We start from the raw sequence: 26,168 nt of genomic DNA, 5'->3' as shown, positions 1-26,168 counted from the left end.
CTTTGTCTCCACCTAGAGGAGTGCTATAGGGAGGGTGGGAGGGAGACGCAAGAGGAAGGAGATATGGGGATATATGTATATGCATATCTGATTCACTTTGTTATGCATCAGAAACTAACACACCATTGTAAAGCAATTATATTCCAATAAAGATGTTTAAAGAAAAAGGTTGTATTGATTTAAAGCAGCCTTCCAAATGGAGAAAATACTTCAGGTCTAGCTGAAACAGGGATCCTTACACAAAAGATACATTTTTAGGCAGGTTAGAAGCAAGATAAAATGCATGACTTTCATTAGAAATGTTTTTGTAACCTTGTCTTTAACATCTACCATGAATGCTTGAAAAAATGTATATCCTTAGAGTGTTATGTGGAAAGGAAACTAGTATAAAGAATTCAAAATTCTAATCGACCTGGTACATTGATAGCCTGCTTTTTAAGATATCTGCATATGAACTTTTAAATAAGGGTCCTTGCCTTTAAAGTTGGAGAAATAAATATTGTGTCTCCATTGTATAGCTGGTTTCCTGGAAAACCTCAGGCTTCAATGATCTGAGCGAAATACATGATGTAAAGCATCTTAGTTCCAAGTCTGTTTCTGCCCCATGTTGTTCTGTGACTCTGCAAGAAACAAGGTAAAGACCGTAAGGCTTAGAAAACTCTTATAAAGCTAGTTATATATTCTAATTAGGTATCTTTCCATGGCTTCTTGTTTTGTTGCTATTATTCAAACAGAATGAGTAGAGTCCAGAAGAAAATGGGTGAGGCATTTACCTCTTCTTCCCTTTGTAAGTGTCCAGAGCATTGAGTTTTCCCGTTTGATTTGGAGATTTGTTTCCCTTCCTAACAGGTTACTGTTGTCCGGAAATTTCCCATAAATTCCTCTTTTAATTAAATGGATAATTTCAGACTTGTATCAGTGGTTTGTACCCCAGTACAGATCACAACTTAATAAAAGAGTATAAACATTCATATGAAATTCTTGTCTAGCTCTGCTAGTCAGTTCATCTTGGTATCAGTTTTTCTTTTACCAATAATCTGTTTTCAATTGCACATATTGTCATTGAGTGCCAAACTAGATATATAATTTGGACCTCACTGTTTATCTCAGAAAATATGTTCTTTTTTTGAAAAGGGAAAAAAGGAAATGATTGTGCAGTAAGAAATATAACATGATCAGAAACTTTATTTGCTTCAAGAGAGGAAAATCTGTGAGGTTAGAACAATTTAAAATTTTTAATGAATTGGTATTTTTAGGTGTCTTCTTGGCTAAAGACCACATAGCCTATCTTTGGTTTGCTTTGATTCCAAATCCAAACCTCACATGAAATTCAGTAGGCGCTCCTTTAGTTTTATTCCTTTATTCATTTCTCATTTTTAAAGTGCCTGCTGTGATAGAGAGAGATCAAGGTTAATATACTATGATTTCAGGAACTCACAGGCCACTTCAGGTGATAGTAACATAATCAAATAATTTTATCTATGCTATTTACTATAATGAAGTGCTTAATTCTGCATGGAGGTCAAAGTTAGGAGGAAGAGCTGACATACAGCTAAATTTGAAAGGATAAGTAGGAATTGCGTAGGACTGGGGGTAGGCAAAACATTTGAAGCAGAATACTGAGTATGTGCTCTCTTTATATATTAAGTAGTATGTAGGTGTTCAGAGTAAAAGGAGGACCTGCCCTAGTGAAGCTCTTTGAGTTCTAGATCCCCTGAGAGCCTCATGACTAATGGACTGCGTGAGAGTGGGAGGCACATGGTCAGCTGTCTTTACCTTGAGGGACCCTGAATAAAATAGCTCTTTCTGTTCAGGAGCTTCTCTCTGATGGGAAAACAGGATCTAGCCAAACAGTGGGGGAAATGGTGAACAAACTTGTGTTCTGGCAAGGGTCACTGTAGCCTCCTCAATGTCATCTTTTAACTAGTGTGGCCTCTGCACCACTGGGCACAGTTGACTACATCTTTCTATTGATTCCTCCTCTCTGCCTGCCCTTTACATGTTATTACATTGGCCCTCTTCTCTTCTCTCAGTTTGAACATTTTTTTCTCCAAGAGGCTTTCCCTGGCTCCTCCATCATTTGGGTCCCCTTAGGAAGTGCTTGCATGGAACTACATCAATGTTCTTGCTATTGCTTTCATCATTTGTTATCTTAAGTATGTGCTTGATTACCTGCCTTTCTTGCTGGAGGTAAGCTCCCTGCAGGAGACAGTGTTGGTCTTGTTCATCATTGTATGTCTAGCACCTGGCACAGTCTCTGGTGTTAATGTACTCAGTAAATATTATTCAGTGTTTATTGAGCTCCTATTATGTAAGCTAAGGAATTCAGCAGTAAACAAAACAGACAAATATTCCTGGCCTAACGGTGCTTATTTGTTGAATGAATGAAAGAATGAACAAAAAAACAAAACTGAATACTTTCCTAGACAATGTTAAACACTTTTGTGTCTTCAGCCACCACTTAAAAAGTGATTAACTCCCAAATCTCTGTTTCTAATGAGACCTCTTCTTTGAATTCCAGGCCTAGGGATTCAAATGTCCCAACTGGCCATCTCAACTAAATGCTCCCCAAGCATCTCCAGCTCAGTGTGTCTAAAGCTGCACCCCTTCCCCCATACCTTTTCTTTGTTCTGCATTCCCTGTCTTGGTAAATGGAACTGTGCATCATACAACTGGTCATACATCTTGCTACCCAATTTATAAGTTGACATTGTCTTAAATTTCCCTCTTCAACTCAGTCACCTCCTAATTCCTACCGTTATTACTTCAATTCAGACCCCTCTCATCTCTAGCTTTAGACTGTTATAGCCATTTTCTAATTGGTTGCTTTCATTCTCTCTTCAAGCTTTCCACTCCACCCTTCACATTCTGACCAAAGGTATCTTTACAGCATACAAATAGGTTGTAAGACATCAATGGGTTATATAGAAATAAAATCCAAACAACGTAGTGTAACATTCAAGATCTGGCCCCTGTTTGTCTCTGCAGCCTCTTCACTCATTCTCCCTACTCACCACCAGCTGACCATCCATACTGTCCTATTTGCAGTTCCCTTAATGTGCAAATCTGTTTCATTTCTCCATGCCTTTGCTCCTGATGACCTTTCAGCCAAGGGTACTCCCTTCCCTTCCTACCCAGTGCATCTGTAAACTCCTCTTCCAGAATTCATTTCTAGGGTCACATCTTCTCTGAAACATTTTCTGACTTCCTCTCAGTGTTGTCAAAGTGACTACTTACCCCCATTTAAAAAAGTTCATTGTACCCTTTGTTTAAATGTCTCTCCCAGAACATGTTATCCTTATTTATTTAAATCTTTCTCTAAACCCTTTGATGTCTTTTTTATCTCAGCTTTATTTAGATGTATTCGGCATGTAACATTATGTAAGTTTAAGATGTAATATGTATATATTGTGAAATGATTACCACAATAAGATTAGTTAACACACCTATTACGTGTGTGTGTGTTGAGAACATTTAAGATGTACTTTCTTAGCAACTTTCAAGTATACAATACAGTGTTGTTAATTGTAGTCACCATGTTGTACATTACATTCCGTAGAGTTTATTCATCCTAAAACTGTACGTTTATATACTTTGACCACGCTCACCCATTTCCCCCACCCTCCTGAGCCATTGGCAACCACCAATCTCCTCTCCGTTTCTTAGAGTTCAGTTTCTTTAGATTCTACATATAAGTGAGATTATGCAGTATTTTTCTTTCCCTGTCTGATTTATTTCCCTTAGCATAATGCCCTCAAGTTTTTATCCATGTTGTTACAAATGGGAAGACTTCCTTCTTTTTTAATACTGAATAATATTGCATCGTATATATGTATATGTGTGTGTGTGTTTGTGTATAACATTTTAATCCATTCATCTGTTGACAGGCACTTAGGTTGTTTACATGTCCTGGCGGTTGCAAATAATGCTGCAATGAACATGAGGGTGTGGATATCTCTTCAAGATAGTGATTTCATTTCCTTCAGGTATATACCCAGAAGTGGAATTGCTGGATCATATTTTTAATTTTGGGGGGAACCTCTGTACTGTTTTTCATAGAGGCTTCCCCAATTTACATTCCCATCAGTGGTTTTCAAGGGTTCCCTTTTCTCCACATCCTCACCAGCACTTGTTATCTCTTGTTCCCTTGATGTAAAAAGTCTATTGAATGTATGCTTGTGCTCTGCCCTATGCTAAATTCTTTTCTTTTATTAGCTCATTCATATTCATAGTTGCCCTGTGAAGTGAGGTAGGTATTATTATTCCCAGGTGAGGGTGTCAGAGAAGTTTCTTGTCAAAGTTATATCATTACTAAGTACCAGAATTAAGATTTGAGCCAAGAGTGTTGGATGACACCTAAGTCTGCGCTTTTACTCATTCTACCTTAGTACCTTTGTTAAATAACTGGAAGAAACCTTAATGGGCCTTTTTTATATGGCCTTTTGCTGCCATGGATGTGCCTATTCTTCGCTCAAATGACAGGTTCCAGTTAGTGTATCATTAGACCATACTAAGAGTTAGTCACCTGACTTAATGACCACGGATAAATGGAGTTGTAGAACTCTTATGAGTCTGACCTGATGTTTAGGTTTCTGCTTCTTTCATGATAACTTATGGTGGGAGTAGGAAGACAAGAAGTGACTGACTAATAGTAGGAAGAAGAAAACACAAAAAACAAAAACAAAAAAAAGTATTTTTACAATTTTTTATTTTGACAGTTTCCAAATATATAGAAAAGTTGACAGAATAGTGCAATGAACCACCATATACCTGCTACCTAGATTCCACAGTTGTTGACATTTTGCTCTATTTGCTTTGCCTCCTCATATATGTATATATATATATATATACACAAATCTATATACATATTTATATTTAATTTATATTATAAATTTATATAAGTAAATAAATTTATTTACTTACATATATAAAATTTATTTTGCTTATTTTTTTTACTACTTTAAAGTGGCAGGTGTCATATGTCACCCCTAAGTACTTCACATTCATAAGAATCTTTATAAACCACATTATGATACATAAGACAATAAGCAGTAATTCTATAATATCAACTGGTATTGAGTCCCTATTCCAATTCCCCTAGTTGTCCCAAGAATGTCTTTTATAGCTGTTTCTCTTCCTGAGCCAGGATTCAGTCTGATTCATGGCTTACATTTGGTTGTGTCTTTGCTCTCTTAATCTAAAATAGGCCTACCCACTTTTTTCCCCCATGACTTTACTTTTTGAAGAGTTCAGGTCAAGTGCTTTGCAAAATCTCCCACATTATGGATTTGTCTGATTGTTTCCTTGTGGTATAATATAATTTGTTCCTTTGTTTCTTTTAATTCCTGTGCAGTGGGAGTTAGATTTACAGATTTGGTTTGATTCAGGTAAAACATTCTTGGCAAGAATATTTCTTAGGTGATGTTGCCTGCTTCAGACATTAAGAGGTACATAATGTCTGTTTTTTTCACTATTAGTAATCCTACATTAATTTACTTTGTTTAGGTGATGACTACCAGATTTTACCATTTAAAGGTACATTTTCTTCTTTGCTATAAATAACTAATCTTGACACCTTAAGAATATGTTATTTATTAACCTGTTGCGTACTGGTTTTAATATCAATTAATGATACTCGCCTGAATTAGTTATTACATTGGGGATTGCAAAGTGGTGATTTTTAAAATTTGACCATTCCTTCTAAATAATTAGCATTTTTCTATAAAGAAGAACTTCAATTTTTTCCACTTTCAGTCTTCCCTTCTTTTGAAGTATCACTCTGAACTGGTAGATTTTTATTTATTTAAATTGCTATTAATTAGAGTCATTCCTTTTGATGCTCAGATTGTCCCAAATTTGGCTGAGTCCCCTTCAGGGTTGCTGCTGTTCCTTTTGATAAGCCCTCATCTATTCGTCTTTAAACACTTTCTTACATTAAAATAATAAGAATTTCAAGCTCATTTTGTACTTTCCCTACCCCAGAATGGGAATCAGCCATTTTTCTGAGGAGTCGGTTCCCAAAATGGAGTTGTTTTTAAAAAATTGATTATTCTTCCTTTTCTCCTCTCATGGAGACCTTTCTTCATTTCATTCTGTATTAGATCAGGATTTACGTAGTAAACTACCAGATTCAAGTATCCTAAATACCTGAGGCAAGGGTGAGATGGGGTGATGGGAGTGGTCTCTGCTCCACCAGAGGAATTCTTCCAGTTTAAGACAATCACTTGGACAGCATACTACTAGTATATTCTGTCTTCTGGTCCTTCTACTTCCACCCCTGATTTTTCTCACACAGTTTTTATTCTTTCATCTCCCTATTCATTCTGCTTCAATCTTTAGTTTTATTTTTCTATATAATGCATTTTGGAGTTAAGGCTTTAAGCTTTGCAAAATGACCATTTCCAACATCCATTTCAGCTAATTAATTTGATATGTTTAGGTTTTGATGTGATGTTGCTCAATATTAATTTATATTTATTTCTGTTATCTTACGAAGCTTGCTTTCTTTGATGAGGCTGTGATGACTGCAGTTTCTCTCAGTTCTTGATGGTCGTTGGGCAGACCAGCAGTATGCTAGGTTCACATCATGGTTGGTGCACACCTTCCCTTAGGTTCAATTTCCTTCATCTGTTGCATTCTTTTCTGTCAGTTGGCCAGACTTGAGTTAAATATGTCTTCTTTCTCACTGTACTCCCTCCCCCAAATCAGTTAAGAAGGCATTTTACTTATATTTTCCTAACATAAATCTCTCTCTCCAGATGGAGGGTTGAAGTCTCATTGTGCTAAGGAGGAAGGAAAATTACTGTTTTGCATGTACATATATTTTGGATTTTACAGGAAAGGGGAGGGCATTTCAAAATCTGGTGAATCAATACAGATATAAAAAATTGATAAAGATAGGACTGCTTGTTTTTATATTCTGCCACATAGCATGTGTTTAAATGAATTTGCCTATAATTTGTCTTCAAATGCTGACATTTAACTCTTAGACTGTATAATTGTGCTGGCTTTTTCGAGACAAATTCATATTCTGTGTCCAGGCTAATATGTTCACCTATTACAGACATTATTGCCTATGGTAACAGCTAGAATAAAAAATTCTTTTTATATACATCATAGCTGGCAGAGGCTCTTGGGACCGCCACAAATCATTCCTGTCTTTTTGAACTTGCTGAGGAAAAGCATGGAGATGTAAAACCAACCTGGTCTGATATAGATTGGCTTTGAAAACATATTAGCTTATCTAGACCACTGTTCATTGTATTGTTGTGGTTGTTTTTAAGATGCTGAGTATTAAACATGCTCTTCTACTTAATGTATTGTTTAGCTTAGTAACCTATCCTTTCATTATGAACCAGCTCCTCTTCTGCAAGCCATCTCTGGTTTTTGTTAAAGGTTAACAATGAGAATAATGAAGCAATTGGTTATTTATTCAGTCAGGATTGGCAAAAGTTATTAGAATAGGAATCTGCCCAGAAGCAATGATATGGTTATGAAAATGTTAAGAAGAACACTGAAGCCAGTCACCATTTTTGACATTTAAGAAATACTATTCCCACCCTTAATCATGATGACCTGTTATAAAAGTATTTATACAGAATAATCTTATTGGACAGTAATTTTTATACAACAGCATATATAATTAGGTGTTAGGGAGATTCAGAAATGATCTGAGAGAAGAATGAGCCTTGGGAAGAAATTACCACAGTGAGAAATAAGGAACAGAGAACTCTCCCTTGGATAGAACTCCCTGTCTTCCAGACACCTGATCTGTGCAGTTTAGTATCTTCTTCCTGAGCACTTTGCAAGTTTGAGGAGCTGTGGGAGAGGGTACCCCAAGTTAGGTTGCTGTGTTCTTCATACTAGACTGTAAAACATGTAGGGAGGTATATGGGCAGAAAATTTCCTGATGATGCTTTTATTAATGAAATATTGACTAAATTGACATTATGCAAAACCAAACAAATAGGACAAAAATCTAATCATAATCCTGTTATGTTTAATATAGTTAGAACCTCCTATGTAAATTACGCAGTAATTACTTTGACCAGAACAGTATCATCACTTCTACCCTGAATTTTTTAGTAACAGCTTTATTGAGATATAATTCACATACAATAAAAATCACCCTTTGGAAGTATAGAATTCAGTGGTTTTGAGTATATTCCTAAAGGTGTGCAAAGACAGCCTTCTACTTCCAGATCATGTTCATTGCCTCCCCCATAAAACGCATACCCATCAGCGAGTGCTCCCTATGTCCCTTCTCCATCTTTTGGCAACCACTAATATACTTTCTGTCTATATGGACTTGCCTATTCTGGACATTTCTCTTTTTTTCCCCATTTAGCTTTTCTCACATAATGGGTACTGCAGAAAATTGGAGAAGAGGACAGAAAGTGAACGTGGATGAATGTAACTCTTACTTGTGATCTGGTATACTTAGAACTAAGTATTCTTTTCCCTGGCTCATTGGAAGAGGTATTTTAAACAACAACATACATAGAATTTGTAGCCTTTTGTGTCTGGCTTCTTTAGCATATAATATATTCAAGTTTTACTCATATAGTAGAATGTAGGGATACTTTGTTTCTCTTTATGGCTGAATAATATTCCATTTTATAGGTATACCACATTTTGTTTATCCATTTGTCACTTGATAGACATTTGGATTGTTTTCACTTTTTCACGGTTATGGATAATGTTGCTCTGAATATGCATGTATAAGTTTTTTTAACATCTTTATTGGGGTATAATTGCTTTACAATGGTGTGTTAGTTTCTGCTTTATAACAAAGTGAATCAGTCATACATAAACATATGTTCCCATATGTCTTCCCTCTTGTGTCTCCCTCCCTCCCACCCTCCCCATCCCACCCCTCCAGGCTGTCACAAAGCACCGAGCCAATATCCCTGTGCCATGCGGCTGCTTCCCACTAGCTATCTACCTTACTGCGTTTGTTAGTGTGTATATGCCCATGACTTTCTCTCGCCCTGTCACAGCTCACCCTTCCCCCTCCCCATAACCTCAAGTCCGTTCTCTAAGAGGTCTGCGTCTTTATTCCTGCTTTACCCCTAGGTTCTTCATGACATTTTTTTCTTAAATTCCATATATATGTGTTAGCATACGGTATTTGTCTTTTTCTTTCTGACTTACTTCACTCTGTATGACAGACTCTAGGTCTATCCACCTCATTACGAATAGCTCAATTTCGTTTCTTTTTATGGCTGAGTAATATTCCATTGTATATATGTGCCACATCTTCTTTATCCATTCATCCGATGACGGGCACTTAGGTTGTTTCCATCTCCGGGCTATTGTAAATAGAGCTGCAATGAACATTTTGGTACATGACTCTTTTTGAATTTTGGTTTTCTCAGGGTATATGCCCAGTAGTGGGATTGCTGGGTCATATGGTAGTTCTATTTGTAGTTTTTTAAGGAACCTCCATACTGTTCTCCATAGTGGCTGAACCAATTCACATTCCCACCAGCAGTGCAAGAGTGTTCCCTTTTCTCCACACCCTCTCCAGCATTTATTGTTTCTAGATTTTTTGATGATGGCCATTCTGACTGGTGTGAGATGATATCTCATTGTAGTTTTGATTTGCATTTCTCTAATGATTAATGATGTTGAGCATTCTTTCATGTGTTTGTTGGCAGTCTGTATATCTTCTTTGGAGAAATGTCTGTTTAGGTCTTCTGCCCATTTTTGGATTGGGTTGTTTGTTTTCTTGTTATTGAGCTGCATGAGCTGCTTGTAAATTTTGGAGATTAATCCTTTGTCAGTTGCTTCATTTGCAAATATTTTCTCCCATTCTGAGGGTTGTCTTTTGGTCTTGTTTATGGTTTCCTTTGCTGTGCAAAAGCTTTGAAGTTTCATTAGGTCCCATTTGTTTATTTTTGTTTTTATTTCCATTACTCTAGGAGGTGGGTCAGAAAGGATCTTGCTTTGATTTATGTATAAGTTTTTAATGTGAACCTATATTTTCAATTATCTTGGGGCATTGGAGTAGAATTGTGGGTCATATGGTAACTCTGTGTCTAACTTTTTGAGGCACTGCTAAATTATTTTCCAAAGCAGCAGCATTTTACATTCCCATCAGCTAAGTGGGAGGGTTCTAATTTCACCATATTCTTGCCAGTGCTTGTTATTGTCAGTCTTTTTGATTATAGCCATCCTAGTAAATGCAAAGTGGTATCTCACTGTGATTTTGATTTGCATTTCCTAGTAGCTAATGGCTAACAATGTAAAGCATCTTTTCTTGTGCTGCTTGGCCATTTGTATATTTTATTTTGGGAAATGTCTGTTCAAGTCCTTTGCCCATTTTTAATTAGGTAATAGTTTTTATTGTTGAGTCATATAACATCTTTACATATATATGGATACCAGACCTTATCATTTGTATGATTTGCAAATATTTTCTCTCATTCTGGAGGTTGTCTTTTCAATTTCTTAATAGTGTCCTTTGAAGCACAAAGTTTTAAAATTTGAAATCCAATTTATTTATTTGTTCTTCATTACTGTGCTTTTAGGTGACCATTGCCTAATCCAAGGTCACAAAGATTTGCTTTTATAAAGTTTATAGTTTTAGCTATTAAATTTAGGTCAGTGATCCATTTTCAGGTAGTTTTATATATGGTGTGAGATGGGGGTCCACCTTCATTCTTGTGCATATGTTTGTTTTTATCAAATTTAAAGACTTGAGAAAGAAAAATTTTAATAGGATAAACATTGTTACTCCCTGTGAATTACTGTTTCATGATTTTGAGGGGGGTACACATGCTGTGTTCATCTGAAGACTATAGCTTACCTGCACTCTCACCAAGTATGGTTACACTTCTGTCTCTATTTTGTTTGTTGAAATCTGAAAAACAATACCGATATATGCAGTTTAAATCCATTTATTAGCTTTTTCCCTTAATTTGCAATCTCACCTCTTCAGCTACAGTATAAAGAATGCCAAGAACTTCTAAGCCTCTATCAGAAATATCTATCAGAACAGCAGGAGAAGCTCACTGTGTCTCTCTCAGAACTTGGTGCTGCTAAAATTCAGGAACAACAGGTAAGCATCTTTTTTCTTACCTTTTCTTGTCTTTAATGGATCAGCAAGATGTCAGAAGAGTTATCTGCCTTTTACTTTGTCTCACTGTATACAACATTGTCTTTAGACCTACAGTTACAGCATGTGATTGAGTTGGCTTCATTTACTTCCCTGTTTCCCTTTCCTCTTCTGTTCCTGGGGCCCAGAGGTCAGGAATGATTACTTGAAGCAGGCTCTGGGTCAGGAGGGAAGCTCCTGGTTGTATGAAAGCACAGCAGGAGTGGTAAAGAAAACCCACTGCTCTTGTTACTTAATGAAGATCAGGTGGGCTCTTTTTTTTTTTACTCATAAGCCTCTTCTAATTCACGTTTAGAGTTTTAGAGTAATGAAAGTGTCTTGGCAAATTGTAAAAGCTTTAACTGGAGAAAACTGGAACATTTAGCATGATTTTGTGTTTGTATATATGTATTAATCACATAAGTATATATGAGAGTGTTTGCATATTAACATTTATATACATATCATCAAATAGTATATATTATATAATTAAATGAAAGTTCAGAACCCTGCCAGTTGTGATGTGAAACAAATTCTGAAGACTTACTTCTTGCCCTCTAGCAAGTGACATTGGTTGTCTTTTTCATATCCAAATGAATTTAAATGGATGAGGATAACTTTTGTATTAAAACGTTGTAGAAAACACTATATAGAGTGTCAGAGTCATTCATATTATTATTAAAACATGGATAATGTACTAACTAAAGGGTTATCCTCTCCCTTTGAATAGTAGCAGGTCTTGAATGGTTTTCTGTAAACCTTCTAAAGAACGCTGTTCTGTTCAACCTAGAGACCCCGTCTCAGATGGGTTCAGAGTTTCGGCTAAGAAAATCCATTTTTAAACCTCAAGTTTGGACATATGGAAAAGTAAAAAGAAAAGAAACAATAATAATTTTGCTGGAATGTGGCATAGCTTAGACTTTTATCGTAACCTCCCTTTTTTTTTTTTGAAGTCACAATATTTATAAGAAAGAACCACAGTATGAATGGTTAATTTGTATTCTAACTGGAAATACTTTCTTTTGTTCTGTTTTCTGAAAACCTATGCTATAAAATGAGGCAGAGGAAGGTGGAAGCTAATCCTTTTATCTGGATTTGTTTTGCCACTTTGAAAAGGGCAGAGGCAGTGTTTAAGGTGGCACTTTCCTAATGCTCTCATGGTCGGGTTAGAGAAAACTATAACATGAAGATCAGATTTCTGACTTTAGTCTTTACATTTCCACTCCCTCTGTCTCTATGACAGATGTTAAAGGGCACAAAAACGTTGGCCAAGGGTAGTGAAGGAGAGGCTGAGTGACTTTTCAATTGCCAGTAGTTAAGGATATAGACTGAGAGTCAAGAAATAGTCATTAGGGAGTTTAAAGACATCTAGATAAGGAGGCCTAGCCCTTTTTCTATCTACTGCTGAAATGAGGGGAAAATAAAACTTTCTAAAGGGTAGTGTTTTATGTTTAAAAGAGTGATTCTTAGAGGTTTCCCTAGAGACCAATCATAGTTAACACTGCCTCTCTTAACCTCAACCTTGAGGAGCAAAACTAAAAAAATTACAAATACTAGGAAGAAACTGTTGGTCACAGGTATGGAGAAAGTATACTCTCAAAAGGAGATACTTTGGGAGGCTTCCCTGGTGGCACAGTGGTTGAGAGTCCCCCTGCCGATGCAGGGCACACGGGTTCGTGCCCCGGTCCAGGAAGATGCCACATGCCGCGGAGTAGCTGGGCCTGTGAGCCATGGCTGCTGAGCCTGCGCGTCCGGAGCCTGTGCTGCGCAACGGGAGAGGCCACATCGGTGAGAGGCCCGCCTACCGCAAAAAAAAAAAAAAAAAAAAGGAGATACTTTTGAATTTTCATTTTGACTTAATCGTGAGAAAGTTTTAAAACCATGTTTTCAGAAAGTGCCCAGTGGTCAGACTTTAGATTATGTCGTACATACAATGAAAATGAAATTGAGAGCACTTGTAGACTCTGCTATTTGAACCTAGAGAGGTAAAATAAGTTTCTTGTTGAATACCAAGTGGAGATTGTCACCCGTTTCCTTTGTTATCTGATTTGTTCTTTGTGACAGGCTTCTCTTAGCTAAGCAAGGGTAAGCACCTTCTCACTCACCCTCATGGGAATTGGGTGGATTTGGTGGACAAATCTACTTCCTGTCAGGAAGGGCATCATTGTGAACACTCTGAATGAGGATGTGGTAAAGTTAGAGGTCCTCTTTATGTGCTCACAAATAGACTACTCATCTGTATCATAGCACTGTTCTTGTTCTTTTGTAATCATTGTTTATTCATCCACCTCTCTCACCAAGCTTTCTTAAAAACAGCATCCTGGTGGTTTCTTTATACTCAGAACCTAATATAGGTTGGCCTAATAAAGTTTTAATTTTTATTTAACAAAATTTATTATGGTAAATACTGTGTGCTCCAGGTACTGTTCTAAGCTCTTAACACACATTAAATCGTTTAGTCCCTCAGTAGCCCAATGAAGTTATTATCCCCATTTTACAGAGGAGGAATCCCAGGCAGAAAAAGAGACTTGCCTTGTCATCCAGGTAGCAAGTTAGGAAATCAAGATATGAACCTAAACAGTCTGACTCCATATTTTCTTGAAGAGAGAAAGACAAGAAAACTTTGAGATAGCTAAAAAATATTGAAAATTTGCTTAACAAGCCCTTGTTTCTATGACCAACCCTCTTTTGGATCTTAATCTGAAATCCAGTTTTTTGAATGCCAGAGCACAAATACACTAGAGATGGTGGGAAATTATTTGATTTTCCTGTGAGTAGCCAAAATGTCAGGTAAACATAAAATTTTATTTGTTCTCAAAATAAGGTTTTTTCATAGGCAGAACACTCTATGACATAAATCACAGCAAGATCCTTTTTGACCCACGTCCTAGAGAAATGGAAATAAAAACAAAAATAAACAACGGGACCTAATGAAACTTCAAAGCTTTTGCACAGCAAAGGAAACCATAAACAAGACCAAAAGACAACCCTCAGAATGGGAGAAAATATTTGCAAATGAAGCAACTGACAAAGGATTAATCTCCAAAATTCACAAGCAGCTCATGTAGTTCAATATCCAAAAAACAAACAACCCAAACCAAAAATGGGCAGAAGACCTAAATAGACATTTCTCCAAAGAAGATATACAGATTGCCAACAAACACATGAAAGAATACTCAACATCATTAATCATTAGAGAAATGCAAATCAAAACTACAATGAGATATCATCTCACACCAGTCAGAGTGGCCATCATCAAGAAATCTAGAAACAATAAATGCTGGAGAGGGTGTGGAGAAAAGGGAGCCCTCTTGCACTGCTGGTGGGAATGTAAATTGATACAGCCACTATGGAGAACAGTCTGGAGGTTCCTTAAAAAACTAAAAATAGAACTACCATACCACCCAGCAATCCCACTACTGGGCATATACCCTGAGAAAACCAGAATTCAAAAAGAGTCATGTACCAAAATGTTGATTGCAGCTCTATTTACAATAGCCAGGACATGGAAGCAACTTAAGTGTCCATCAGCAGATGAATGGATAAAGAAGATGTGGCACGTATATACAATGGAATATTACTCAGCCATGAAAAGAAACGAAATTGAGTTATTTGTAGTGAGGTGGATGGACCTAGAGTCTGTCATACATAGTGAAGTAAGTCAGAAAGAGAAAAGGAAATACCGTATGCTAACACATATAAATGGAATCTAAGGAAAAAAAAAAAGTCATGAAGAACCTAGGGGCAAGACAGGAATAAAGACAGACCTACTAGAGAATGGACTTGAGGATATGGGGAGGGGGGAGGGTAAGCTGTGACAAAGTGAGAGAGAGGCATGGACATATATACACTACCAAACGTAAAATAGATAGCTAGTGGGAAGCAGCCGCATAGCACAGGGAAATCAGCTCAGTGCTTTGTGACCGCCTGGAGGGGTGGGATAGGGAGGGTGGGAGGGAGGGAGACACAAGAGGGAAGAGATATGGGAACATATGTATGTGTATAACTGATTCACTTTGTTATAAAGCAGAAACTAACACACCATTGTAAAGCAATTATACGCCAATAAAGATGTTTAATAAATAAATAAATAAATAGGCAAAAAGAAGTAAGGTTTTTTTAAACTCACCTTCAGATTTTGTGATAGAGATGCAGCAGTTCATTTTTCATGAGGCATTCATTTGACTTTAAGAGACTTCTTTTGTTTCTTCTTTGTGTTGGTTGCCATGTGGCTCAACTTGCTCATTATAGGTTTTGTTTATAATTTTATTAAATTTGCAGTTCTTCAGAAGAATGTGCTAGCTTATGGTTTTCTTTTTACTTCTGCCATTTGGTTGAAAAAAGTTGCTCCATTTACAGAGCAAATTTTTTCCTTGCTTTTCCCCCCATCCTCTTTCTTGCTTTGCCTCAAAGATGAATGCATTCTCCATTCATCTTGTAATTTGTTCAGCATTACAGGTTCTTCATTGTGGAATCTAGAAAGATTTTTCACTTGTTCTATTTAGACTGAGATACCTCACTGATGTGTGTCTGTTACTCCATTTCCTTATCTTAAGAAACAATACTTACCCACAGTATAACCTTGTTCTTGGACATGGGAGTATCTAGTAACCATAGTTTTAACCAGAGTACATTTTAGAATATAGCTCTTCTTGTCACAGTTGAGTGTTACTATTTTGTGTGTGTGTGAATCTGAACTTAAATAATGTCACCATAAACTCTGATGCTTATAACTTCTATTTTAATCTTATTTGATAGGCTGTATCATTTCAGGAGAGGTATGGTATTTCCATAGTATTCTTTATATTAAGAGAAAGCCTAGGCAGCACTTTGAGTAGCTTTTCCCGCTGCAGTTTGAAAATGTCACTATGCAAGATTGCCTTAATGTTTTTCTTAACTCTTCCATGTTTTTGCCAAGTAGATATAAAAAGGTAGATTTGGATTCATCTTGAGATTTCCCCCTTTTCTATAAAATGCATAAAATCATCATTACTTTTCAGCCATGGGCAATGGATATTAATGAATCCATGCTGTTCTGATCTAGTAAAAGGCCTTTTATAGAAACATTTCCATTTTTCCTATGATTACTTGTTCTGTCTTTATTTAGGTCTAGGTCATGGACTGGACAGAATCTGAATTATAATAGGTAAATCATTGCTGAGTGCATGTTTAATTGTTTCTGGGTGGTTTCCATTACTATTGTCTCTATAGTTTGTTAAAAGAGTTTTTGTAGTGCTTAGGGCCACAGTGTCTTGGGACTATTTCCTATTCTGTGATTATTTTCATGTATTCTTTTGGTTAAACATTTTTTAACTCCCTCATATAGGCATGTGCTAATAGAGCTCCTTACCATTTTAATTCTGTCTAACCTACTTATGCATTTTAATGTGTATTTACTGTGTAATATTTATTTTAATTCTATCTATACTAAGCTATCTTTGAGTCTGTTATAAGAAGCCCAGATTTGCTTGGCAGTCCAGAGGTGTCACCACACTTCTAACTGACAAAGAAGCCAAATCAAAAATGTTATGCCCTTTGGATATCTGTTATATGTCTGACTCAAATGTACTACTAAACTCCTTGTGGAATAAAAGATTTGTACATAGAACAAAGATATGATTAACAGCTGACTTCTCATCAGAAACAGTGGAGGAACGAGGCAGTGGGATGGCATATTCAAAGAGCAGAAGGAAAAAAAAAAACTGGCAATCAAATAAAACTATCCTTCAAAAATGAAAGTGACATAAAGACATTCCTAAATAAATAAAGACTGAGAGAATTCATTGCTAGCTTATCTGCTTTACAATAAATACTAATAGAAGTCTGCTCAGATGAAAGAAAATGACATAAGCCAGCAACTCAAATTCACATAAAGAAATAGAGCACTGGTAAAAGTAATTACATATCTCTCTTTTCTTAAATAGAAAACTTAAAAGACACCTGAATAAAACAATAATTATAAAACTGTATTGTTGAGCTTATAAGATATAAAGACGTTGTATGTGTGTGTGTGTGTGTATGTGTACTTGCACAAAGGGAGGAGGACAGAAGGCAGAACTGTTGGAGAAAATTTTCTCTATATTACTGGAATAAGACTGTCTTTATTCATTGACAGCATGGTCCTATATGTAGAAAATCTTAAGAAATCCACAAACACACACACACAAAAACATGATAGAACTAATAAATAAGTTCAGCAAGTTGCAGGATACAAGATCAGTATGCAAGTCAATGTTATTTCTATTTAATTCCAATGAACAATTCAAAAATGGATATATTTAATAAAAGCAGTGCAATAAAAACACTGAAAATAACAAAACATTGCTGAGAGAAATAAAGATCTAAGATATTATTCCATGTTCATGGGTTGCAAGACTCAATGTTATTAAAATGGCAATTTTCCCCAAATTAGTCTATAGGTTTGTTGTAATCTCCATCAGATTTCCAGCAAATTTTGATAATTTCATTTTTATAGAAATTGATAAGATGATCCTAAAGTTTATATGGAAATGCAGAGTAATACTAATAGCCAAAAAATTTGAGGAAGAACAGTACAGTATAAGATCACTCTTTCTAATCTTAATGTTTACTCTAAAGGTACAGCATAGTAGATAGAATTTTAACCTTACTTGCATGACTTTGGACCCCTGCCGAAATGGTTTTACTCCCATAATGTGTTATGTTATATAATAAAAAGGAGATAATATTTAGATGGGCCTAACCTAATTACATGATAAAAGCAGAGAGTTTTCCCCAGCTGGGAGCAAAAGAGAAAGAGAGATTTAAAGCATAAAAATGGTATTCAACATACCATTGCAGGCTTTGAAGATGGAAGGGGTTAGGAGCTGAGAGCTGTCTCTGACCAGTAGCAAGAAAAGAGTGATTTAAGTCTTGCCGCCACAAGGAACTATATTCTGTCACCAGCCTGAGCTTGGAAGTAGGTTCTTCCTCAGATATTTCCAATTAGAACCTGGCCTAGCTGATAGCTTGATTTCAGTCTTGTGAGAAACTAAGCAGAGAACCTAGCCAAGCCTGCCTGAACTTCTGACCTACAGAACTGTGGAGTAATAAATTTGTGTTATTGTAAATTGCTATGTTTGTGGTAATTTGTTATACAGAAATAGAAAACTAATACTTACAGTTTCCAAGAATATAGTACTGCCGTAATGATGGACATTTAGACCAGTGGAACAGAATTGTGAATTCAGAAATAAACTCTAGCAATTATGGTCAACTGATCTTCAACAAAGGTGCTAACACAATTCAATGCGGAAAAAATAATCTTTTCAACAAGCATTGATAGGACAGTTGGACACATGCAGAAAAGATAAATTTAGACCCTTGGCACCATGCACAAAAATTAACTTCAACATTATTCCAACATTGAAGACACCCTTTTTGAAGCCTAACTTCATATATTGATTTTTCTCAGTACCAGTTTTTGTTCTTCTTTAGGTACAGTGTTTTTTATGCGTATTACAGTGACCACCTGAACTTGAACATTGATCGCAGTATTTCATTTAGTCTTATGTAATTAATAGTAACCAGAAGTACTGCCTTTAATTAAGAAGAATACAGTATTACTTTATTATGTACCTGTTCCAAACATAGGTCTCAGGTCTCTTTACCCTCTCAGAGAGTGGTTCTCAAAGGCTGGTGGTCTCTGACCAGTAGTATCAGCATCACCTGGAACTTGTGAGAAAGGAAAAAAAGAGGAGGGGGCGGTACGTGACACTTGAAAACTGGCCTAGCACTCACTGTGGGCCATGTTATTCCCCTACTGAACAGAAACAATCTCACAGAACACTAACCCCATGCAAGGTTACTCTGAGACCATGATAAAATAAGACAAAACAAGGCCACTTCATAATTATATCTAAATACAGACAAAACCAAGGTCACTGTGCAGCCCACAAGTTACCATACATCCCCTCTCTTGGCCAAAATGAGTGACTGCTACTTCTTTACCAATTATAGCTTATCCTCTTGTGAGTCTCCCCGCCCTAAAGATAAAACTTATTGAGATATCCACTCATAGAATCATCCCTGTTTTCTGACAGCATCCAATCTAGAGCAAACTCCCACCTGCTTCCCTCAAATTACTCAATCAAAGCTCAAATCCTATATAGTAGGATCTTCCTAACACATCCATGTTCCCCCAAGGTGTGTGTTTCCCCTCGCTGCAGCAAATAATAAATCCAACTTATTTAACTACAAAAAAAAAAAAGAATAGAGTATTACTTTTATGGTACATGAAGTCCTTAATAAGAAAAAAAAGACCAGTGAATGATCTGTTATTCAAGTAACTACAAATTTCAAGAGATCCTAGAATACTGCCTGAAGCTTTGCTTTTTGGAGCCGTAATATTAAGACCATTTCCGAATGTCTGGGTATCTTGCTGATAAATTCAGTGTGCTTGTAGGATCGATTGCCAGATCACTTTAACAGCTGTACCCTTAAGTCAATAAACAATCCTAGTCAATAAAATATATACTTTTAATAACCAAGGAAATGCTACTCTTCACAGATGGGTGAACCTAATAAATCTGGTATTATATCAGTTATATTGCAAAGATTCTCAGTTTAATAGGAATTAATATTAAAAGTGTTTGTAGGATTCATTTTGACATAGATTTATTTAAAATGTGATCCAGTGGCATGAATCATAATGATAATGAAGGTCTCGGGTGCAGGCAAGGCTCTGTTGTCTGCGTGTAGCATACTGTGCCATATGAATTCTGAATCCTAAGATGATTATGCTTATTGAATTTCTATGTCACTGTGAACTGTGAGGATTGGGCTAAACAAACAGTTAGAAAGGAAGTTCTGTGTCTCCCTCCACCACCAGTCAAATATATTCTTTTTTTTTAAATTTATTTATTTATTATTATTATTTTGCGGTATGCGGGCCTCTCACTGTTGTGGCCTCTCCCGTTGCGGAGCACAGGCTCCGGACGTGCAGGCTCAGCGGCCACGGCTCACGGGCCCAGCCGCTCCACGGCATGTGGGATCTTCCCGGACCGGGGCATGAACCTGCGTCCCCTGCATCGGCAGGTGGACTCTCAACCACTGCCCCACCAGGGAAGCCCCAATCAAATATATTCTTAAGCCCAGTGCATAGAATTTTGGCTTGTCTGCTACTGTAATGTCCTTTACCCAGAAAGTAAACTTAAAATGTGACAATTTAAACAATTTATTGTAAGAAAATAGTTAAGGCTCTCTCTCCGAGAGAGAGAGAGAGAGAGAGAGAGAGAGAGAGAGAGACTGACCAAAGAAGGTAATGCTTTATCAAAATGCAGAAGAATTAGCTGAAATGTAAATGAGGATAACTCTAATAAAGAACATGATAATAACTCTAATAGGGAACATGAGAAGCATGAATACTGAGTCACATTTACTGGCTCTGACTCATCGTATATTATCTGGTCTGGAAAGAGTAAGCTATATTACTGGAGGAGATCACAACCCAAAGTGTAGGGTAAAGCCAAAACTATACAGACAGTGAAATGATCCGCAGTTGCCTGCAGTCAGGGAGAGGGAGTGAGGGATGAATAGCTAGAACATTTGTCAAAATACATAGAACTAACTGTATAACACAAGACACAAAGAGTGAACCCTAATTAAACTATGGATTTTATGGACTAATAATAATGCATCAATACTGGTTAATCAATTGTAACAAATGCACTACGCTAATGGAAGATGTTAAAAATCAGGGAAACCATGAGGGGGAGAGAGGGATTATATGGGAACTGTCTGCTCAATTTTTAAATCTAAAACTGCTCTTAAAAAGTCTATTAATTTTGGGGCTTCCCTGGTGGCGCAGTGGTTGAGAGTCCGCCTGCTGATGCAGGGGACACGGGTTCGTGCCCCAGTTCGGGAAGATCCCACATGCCGTGGAGCAGCTGGGCCCATGAGCCTGTGCGTCCGGAGCCTGTGCTCCGCAACGGGAGAGGCCACAACAGTGAGAGGCCCACGTACCGGAAAAAAAAAAAAAAAAAAGTCTATTAATTTTAAAAATACAATGAAAATAAAGTACAGGGTTTAAGTTACTATAAAGTTGTTTGCTACCAAAATTTGTTTTATATTCTAAACAAACTATATTCTTCCAGCTGTTGGTTGGAATGCCACAAGTTAATTAACTAGAAAATGAGTAGAACTAACCATCTAATACCTGTATTTTAAGCAATTTAGTTTTACTTATTTAATGTCATTTTTTCAATGTTTATTTATTTTCTTATTAGTCATCCATTTTATACACATCAGTGTATACATGTCGATCCCAATCTCCCAATTCAGCACATCCCCACCCCCACCCCCTGCCGCTTTCCCCTCTTGCTGTCCATACGTTTGTTCTCTACATCTGTGGCTCAATTTCTGCTCTTCAAACCGGTTCATCTATACCATTTTCTAGGTTCCACATATATGCGTTAATATACAATATTTGTTTTTCTCTTTCTGACTTACTTCACTCTGTACGACAGTCTCTAGATACATCCATGTCTCTACAAATGACCCAATTTCATTCCTTTTTATGGCTGAGTAACATTCCGTTGTATATATGTACCACATCTTCTTTATCCATTCATCTGTCGATGGGCATTTAGTTTGCTTCCATGACCTGGCTATTGTAAATAGTGCTGCAGTGAACATTGGGGTGCATGTGTCTTTTTGAATTACGGTTTTCTCTGGGTATATGCCCAGTAGTGGGATTGCTGGGTCATATGGTAATTCTATTTTTAGTGTTCTAAGGAACCTCCATACTTTTCTCCATAGTGGCTGTATCAATTTACATTCCCACCAACAGTGCAAGAGGGTTCCCTTTTCTCCACACCTTCTCCAGCATTTGTTGTTTGTAGACTATCTGACGATGCCCATTCTAACTGGGGTGAGGTGATACCTCATTGTAGTTTTGATTTGCATTTCCCTAATAATTAGTGATGTTGAGCGGCTTTTCATGTGCTTCTTGGCCATCTGTATGTATTCTATGGAGAAATGTCTACTTAGGTCTTCTGCCCATTTTTTTTTCTTTTTGCTGTACGCGGGCCTCTCACTGTTGTGGCCTCTCCCGTTGCGGAGCACAGGCTCCGGACGCGCAGGCTCAGCAGCCATGGCTCACAGGCCCAGCCGCTCCGCGGCATGCAGGATCTTCCCGGACCGGGGCACGAACCCGTGTCCCCTGCATCGGCAGGCAGACTCTCAACCACTGCATTCTGCCCATTTTTTGATTGAGTTGTTTGTTTTATTAATATTGAGCTGCATGAGCTGATTATATATTTTGGAGATTAATCCTTTGTCTGATGATTCATTTGCAAATATTTTCTTCCATTCTGAGGGTTGTCTTTTCATCCTTAGGGTTTCCTTTGCTGTGCAAAACCTTTTAAGTTTCATTAGGTCCCATCTGTTTATTTTTCTTTTTATTTCCATTGCTGTAAGAGATGGATCAAAAAATATCTTGCTGTGATTTATGTCCAAGAGTGTTTTTCCTATGTCTTCCTCTAACAGTTTTATAGTGTCCGGTCTTACATTTAGGTCTCTAATCCATTTTCAGTTTATTTTTGTGTATGGTGTTAGGGAATGTTCTAATTACATTCTTTTACATGTAGCTGTCCTGTTTTCCCAGAATCACTTATTGAAGAGACTTTTTTTCTCCATTGTATATCCTTGCCTCCTTTGTCATAGATTAGTTGACCGTATGTGCATGGGTTTATCTCTGGGCTTTCTGTCCCGTTCGATTGATCTATATTTCTGTTTCTGTGCCAGTACCATATTGTCTTGATTACTGTAGCTTTGTAGTATACTCTGAGGTCAGGGAGTATGATTCCTCCAGCTCCGTTTTTTTCCCTCTAGACTGCTTTGGCTATTTGGGGTCTTCTGAGTCTCCATACAAATTTTAAGATATTTTGGTCTAGTTCTGTAAAAAATGCCATTGGTAATTTGAGAGGGATTGCATTGAATCTGTAGATTGCTTTGGGTAGTATAGTCATTGTCACAGTATTGATTCTTCCAATCCAAGAACATGGTATATCTCTCCACCTGTTGTTATCATCTTTAATTTCTTTTATCAGTGTCTTACAGTTTTCTGCATACAGGTCTTGTGTTTCCCTAGGTTGGTTTATTCCTAGGTATTTTATTCTTTCTGTTGCAGTAGTACATGAGAGTGTTTCCTTAATTTATCTTTCAGATTTTTCATCATTAGTGTATAGGATTGCAAGAGATTTCTGTGCATTAATTTTGTATCCTGCAACTTTACCAAAGCTGATTAGCTCTAGTAGTTTTCTGGTGGCACCTTTAGGATTCTCTATGTATAGTATCATGTCATCTGCAAACAGTGACAGTTTTACTTCTTCTTTTCCAAATTGTTTTCCTTTTATTTCTTTTTCTTCTCTGATTGCCATGACTAGGACTTCCAAAACTATGTTGAATAATAGTGGTGAGAGTGGACATCCTTTTCTTGTTCCTGATCTTAGAGGAAATGCTTTCAGTTTTTCACCATTGAGAATGATGTTTGCTGTGGGTTTGTCATATATGGCCTTTATTATGTTGAGGTAAGTTCCCTCTGTGCCCACTCACTAGAGGGTTTTTATCATAAATTGGTGTTGAATTTTGTCAAAAGCTTTTTCTGCATCTATTGAGATGATCATATGGTTTTTATTCTTCAATTTGTTAATATGGTGTATCACATTGATTGATTTGCGTTTATTGAAGAATCCTTGCATCTCTGGGATAAATCCCACTTGGTCATGGTGTATGATCCTTCTAATGTGTTGTTGGATTCTGTTTGCAAGTAGTTTGTTGAGGATTTTTGCATCTATATTCATCAGTGATATTGGTCTGTAGTTTTCTTTTTTTGTACTATCTTTGTCTTGTTTTGGTATCAGGGTGATGGTGGCCTCATAGAATAAGTTTGGGAGTGTTCCTTCCTCCACAATTTTTTGGAAGAGTTTGAGAAGGATGGGTGTTAGCTCTTCTCTAAATGTTTGATAGAGTTCACCTGTGAAGCCATCTGGTCCTGGACTTGTTTGTTGGAAGATTTTTAATCACAGTTTCAGTCATTACTTGCGATTGGTCTGTTCATATATTCTATTTCTTCCTTGTTCAGTCTTGGAAGGTTATACCTTTCTAAGAATTTGTCCATTTCTTCCAGGTTGTCCATTTTATTGGCACAGAGTTGCTGGTAGTACTCTCTTATGACGCTTTGTATTTCTGTAGTGTCTGTTGTAGCTTCTCCTTTTTCATTTCTAATTTTATTGGAGTCCTCTCCCACTTTTTCTTGATGAGTCTGGCTAATGGTTATCAATTTTGTTTATCTTCTCAAGGAACCAGCTTTTAGTATTATTGATCTTTGCTATTGTTTCCTTTATTTCTATTTGATTTATTTCTGCTCTGATCTTTATGATTTCATTCCTTCAGCTCACTTTGGGTTTTGTTTGTTCTTTCTCTTGTTCCTTTAGGTGTAATGTTAGATCGTTTATTTGAGATTTTTCTTCTTTCTTGAGGTAGGCTTATATAACTATAAACTTGCCTCTTAGAACTGCTTTTGCTGCATCCCATAGGTTTTGGATCATCGTGTTTTCATTGTCATGTGTCTCTAGGTATATTTTGATTTCCTCTTTGATTTCTTCAGTGATCTCTTGCTTATTTAGTAACGTATTGTTTAGCCTCCGTGTGTTTGTGTTTTTTACGTTATTTTCCCTGTAATTGATTTCTAATCTCATAGCATTGTGGTCAGAAAAGATGCTTGATATGATTTCAATTTTCTTAAATTTACTGAAGCTTCATTTGTGACCCAAGATGTGATCTGTCCTGGAGAATGTTCCATTCGCACTTGAGAAGAAAGTGTAATCTGCTGGGTTTAGATGGTATGTCCTATAAATATCAATTAAATCTATCTGGTCTGTTGTGTCATTTTAAGCTTGTGTTTCCTTATTAATTTTCTGTTTGGATGATCTGTCCATTGGTGTAAGTGAGGTGTTAAAGTCCCCCACTATTATTGTGTTACTCTCCATTTCATCTTTAGCTGTTAGCAGTTGCCTTATGTATTGAGGTGCTCCTATATTGGGTGCATATGTATTTATAATTGTTATATCTTCTTCTTGGATTGATCCCTTGATCATTACATAGTATCCTTCCTTGTCTCTTGTAACATTCTTTATTTTAAAGTCTATTTTATCTGATATGAGTATTGCTACTCCAGCTTTCTTTTGATTTTCATTTTCATGGAATATCTTTTTCCATCCCCTCACTTTCAGTCTGCATGTGTCCCTAGGTCTGAAGTGGGTCTCTTGTAGACAGCATATTTATGGGTCTTGTTTTTGTGTCCATTCAGAAAGCCTGTGTCTTTTGGTTGGAGCATTTAATCTATTCACGTTTAAGGTAATTATGGATATGTATGTTCCTATGACCATTTTCTTAATTTTGGGGGGTTTGTTTTTGTAGGTCCTTTTCTTCTCTTGTGTTTCCCACTTAGAAAAGTTCCTTTAGCATTTATTGTAGAGCTGGTTTAGTGGTGCTGAATTCTCTTAGCTTCTGCTTGTCTGTAAAGCTTTTGATTTCTCCATCAAATCTGAATGAGATCCTTGCTGGGTAGAGTAATTTGGTTGTAAGTTCTTCCCTTTCATCACTTTAAATATTTCATGCCACTCCCTTCTGGCTTGTAGACTTTCTCAGGATAAATAAGCTGTTAACCTTATGGGAGTTCCCTTGTATGTTATTTGTCATTTTTCCCTTGCTGCTTTCAATAATTTTTCTTTGTTTTTAATTTTTGCCAGTTTGATTACTATGTGTCTCAGCATGTTTCTCCTTGCGTTTATCCTGTATAGGACTCTCTGCGCTTCCTGGGCTTCAGTGGCTATTTCTTTTCCCATGTTAGGGAAGTTTTCGACTATCATCTCTTCAAATATTTTCTCGGGTCCTTTCTCTCTGTCTTCTCCTTCTGGGACCCCTATAATGCGAATGTTGTTGCATTTAATGTTGTCCCAGAGGTCTCTTAGTCTGTCTTCATTTCCTTTCATTCTTTTCTCTTTATTCTGTTCCACGGCAGTGAATTCCACCCGTCTTTCTTCCAGGT

General features: G+C 36.8%; 1 protein-coding gene across 5 annotated transcripts in view; it reads left to right on the top strand.

The window, feature by feature from the left end:
• The window catches only part of KIAA1328 (KIAA1328 ortholog), a 386,783-nt gene that overhangs the window by 122,986 nt on the left and 237,629 nt on the right, over window positions 1-26,168 (top strand). For all 5 annotated transcript variants that reach the window (XM_067699299.1, XM_067699298.1, XM_067699301.1 and 2 more), the window contains one exon: window positions 10,935-11,062. In XM_067699299.1, the coding sequence (XP_067555400.1) occupies window positions 10,935-11,062 (128 nt within the window). The remainder of the gene's footprint in view (window positions 1-10,934; window positions 11,063-26,168) is intronic.

Source organism: Pseudorca crassidens, chromosome 12, assembly GCF_039906515.1.
Source record: "Pseudorca crassidens isolate mPseCra1 chromosome 12, mPseCra1.hap1, whole genome shotgun sequence".
Taxonomy (NCBI): Eukaryota; Metazoa; Chordata; class Mammalia; order Artiodactyla; family Delphinidae; genus Pseudorca; species Pseudorca crassidens.
Note: the sequence above shows the minus strand (reverse complement) of the source record. Positions and strands in the feature narration are given on the sequence as shown.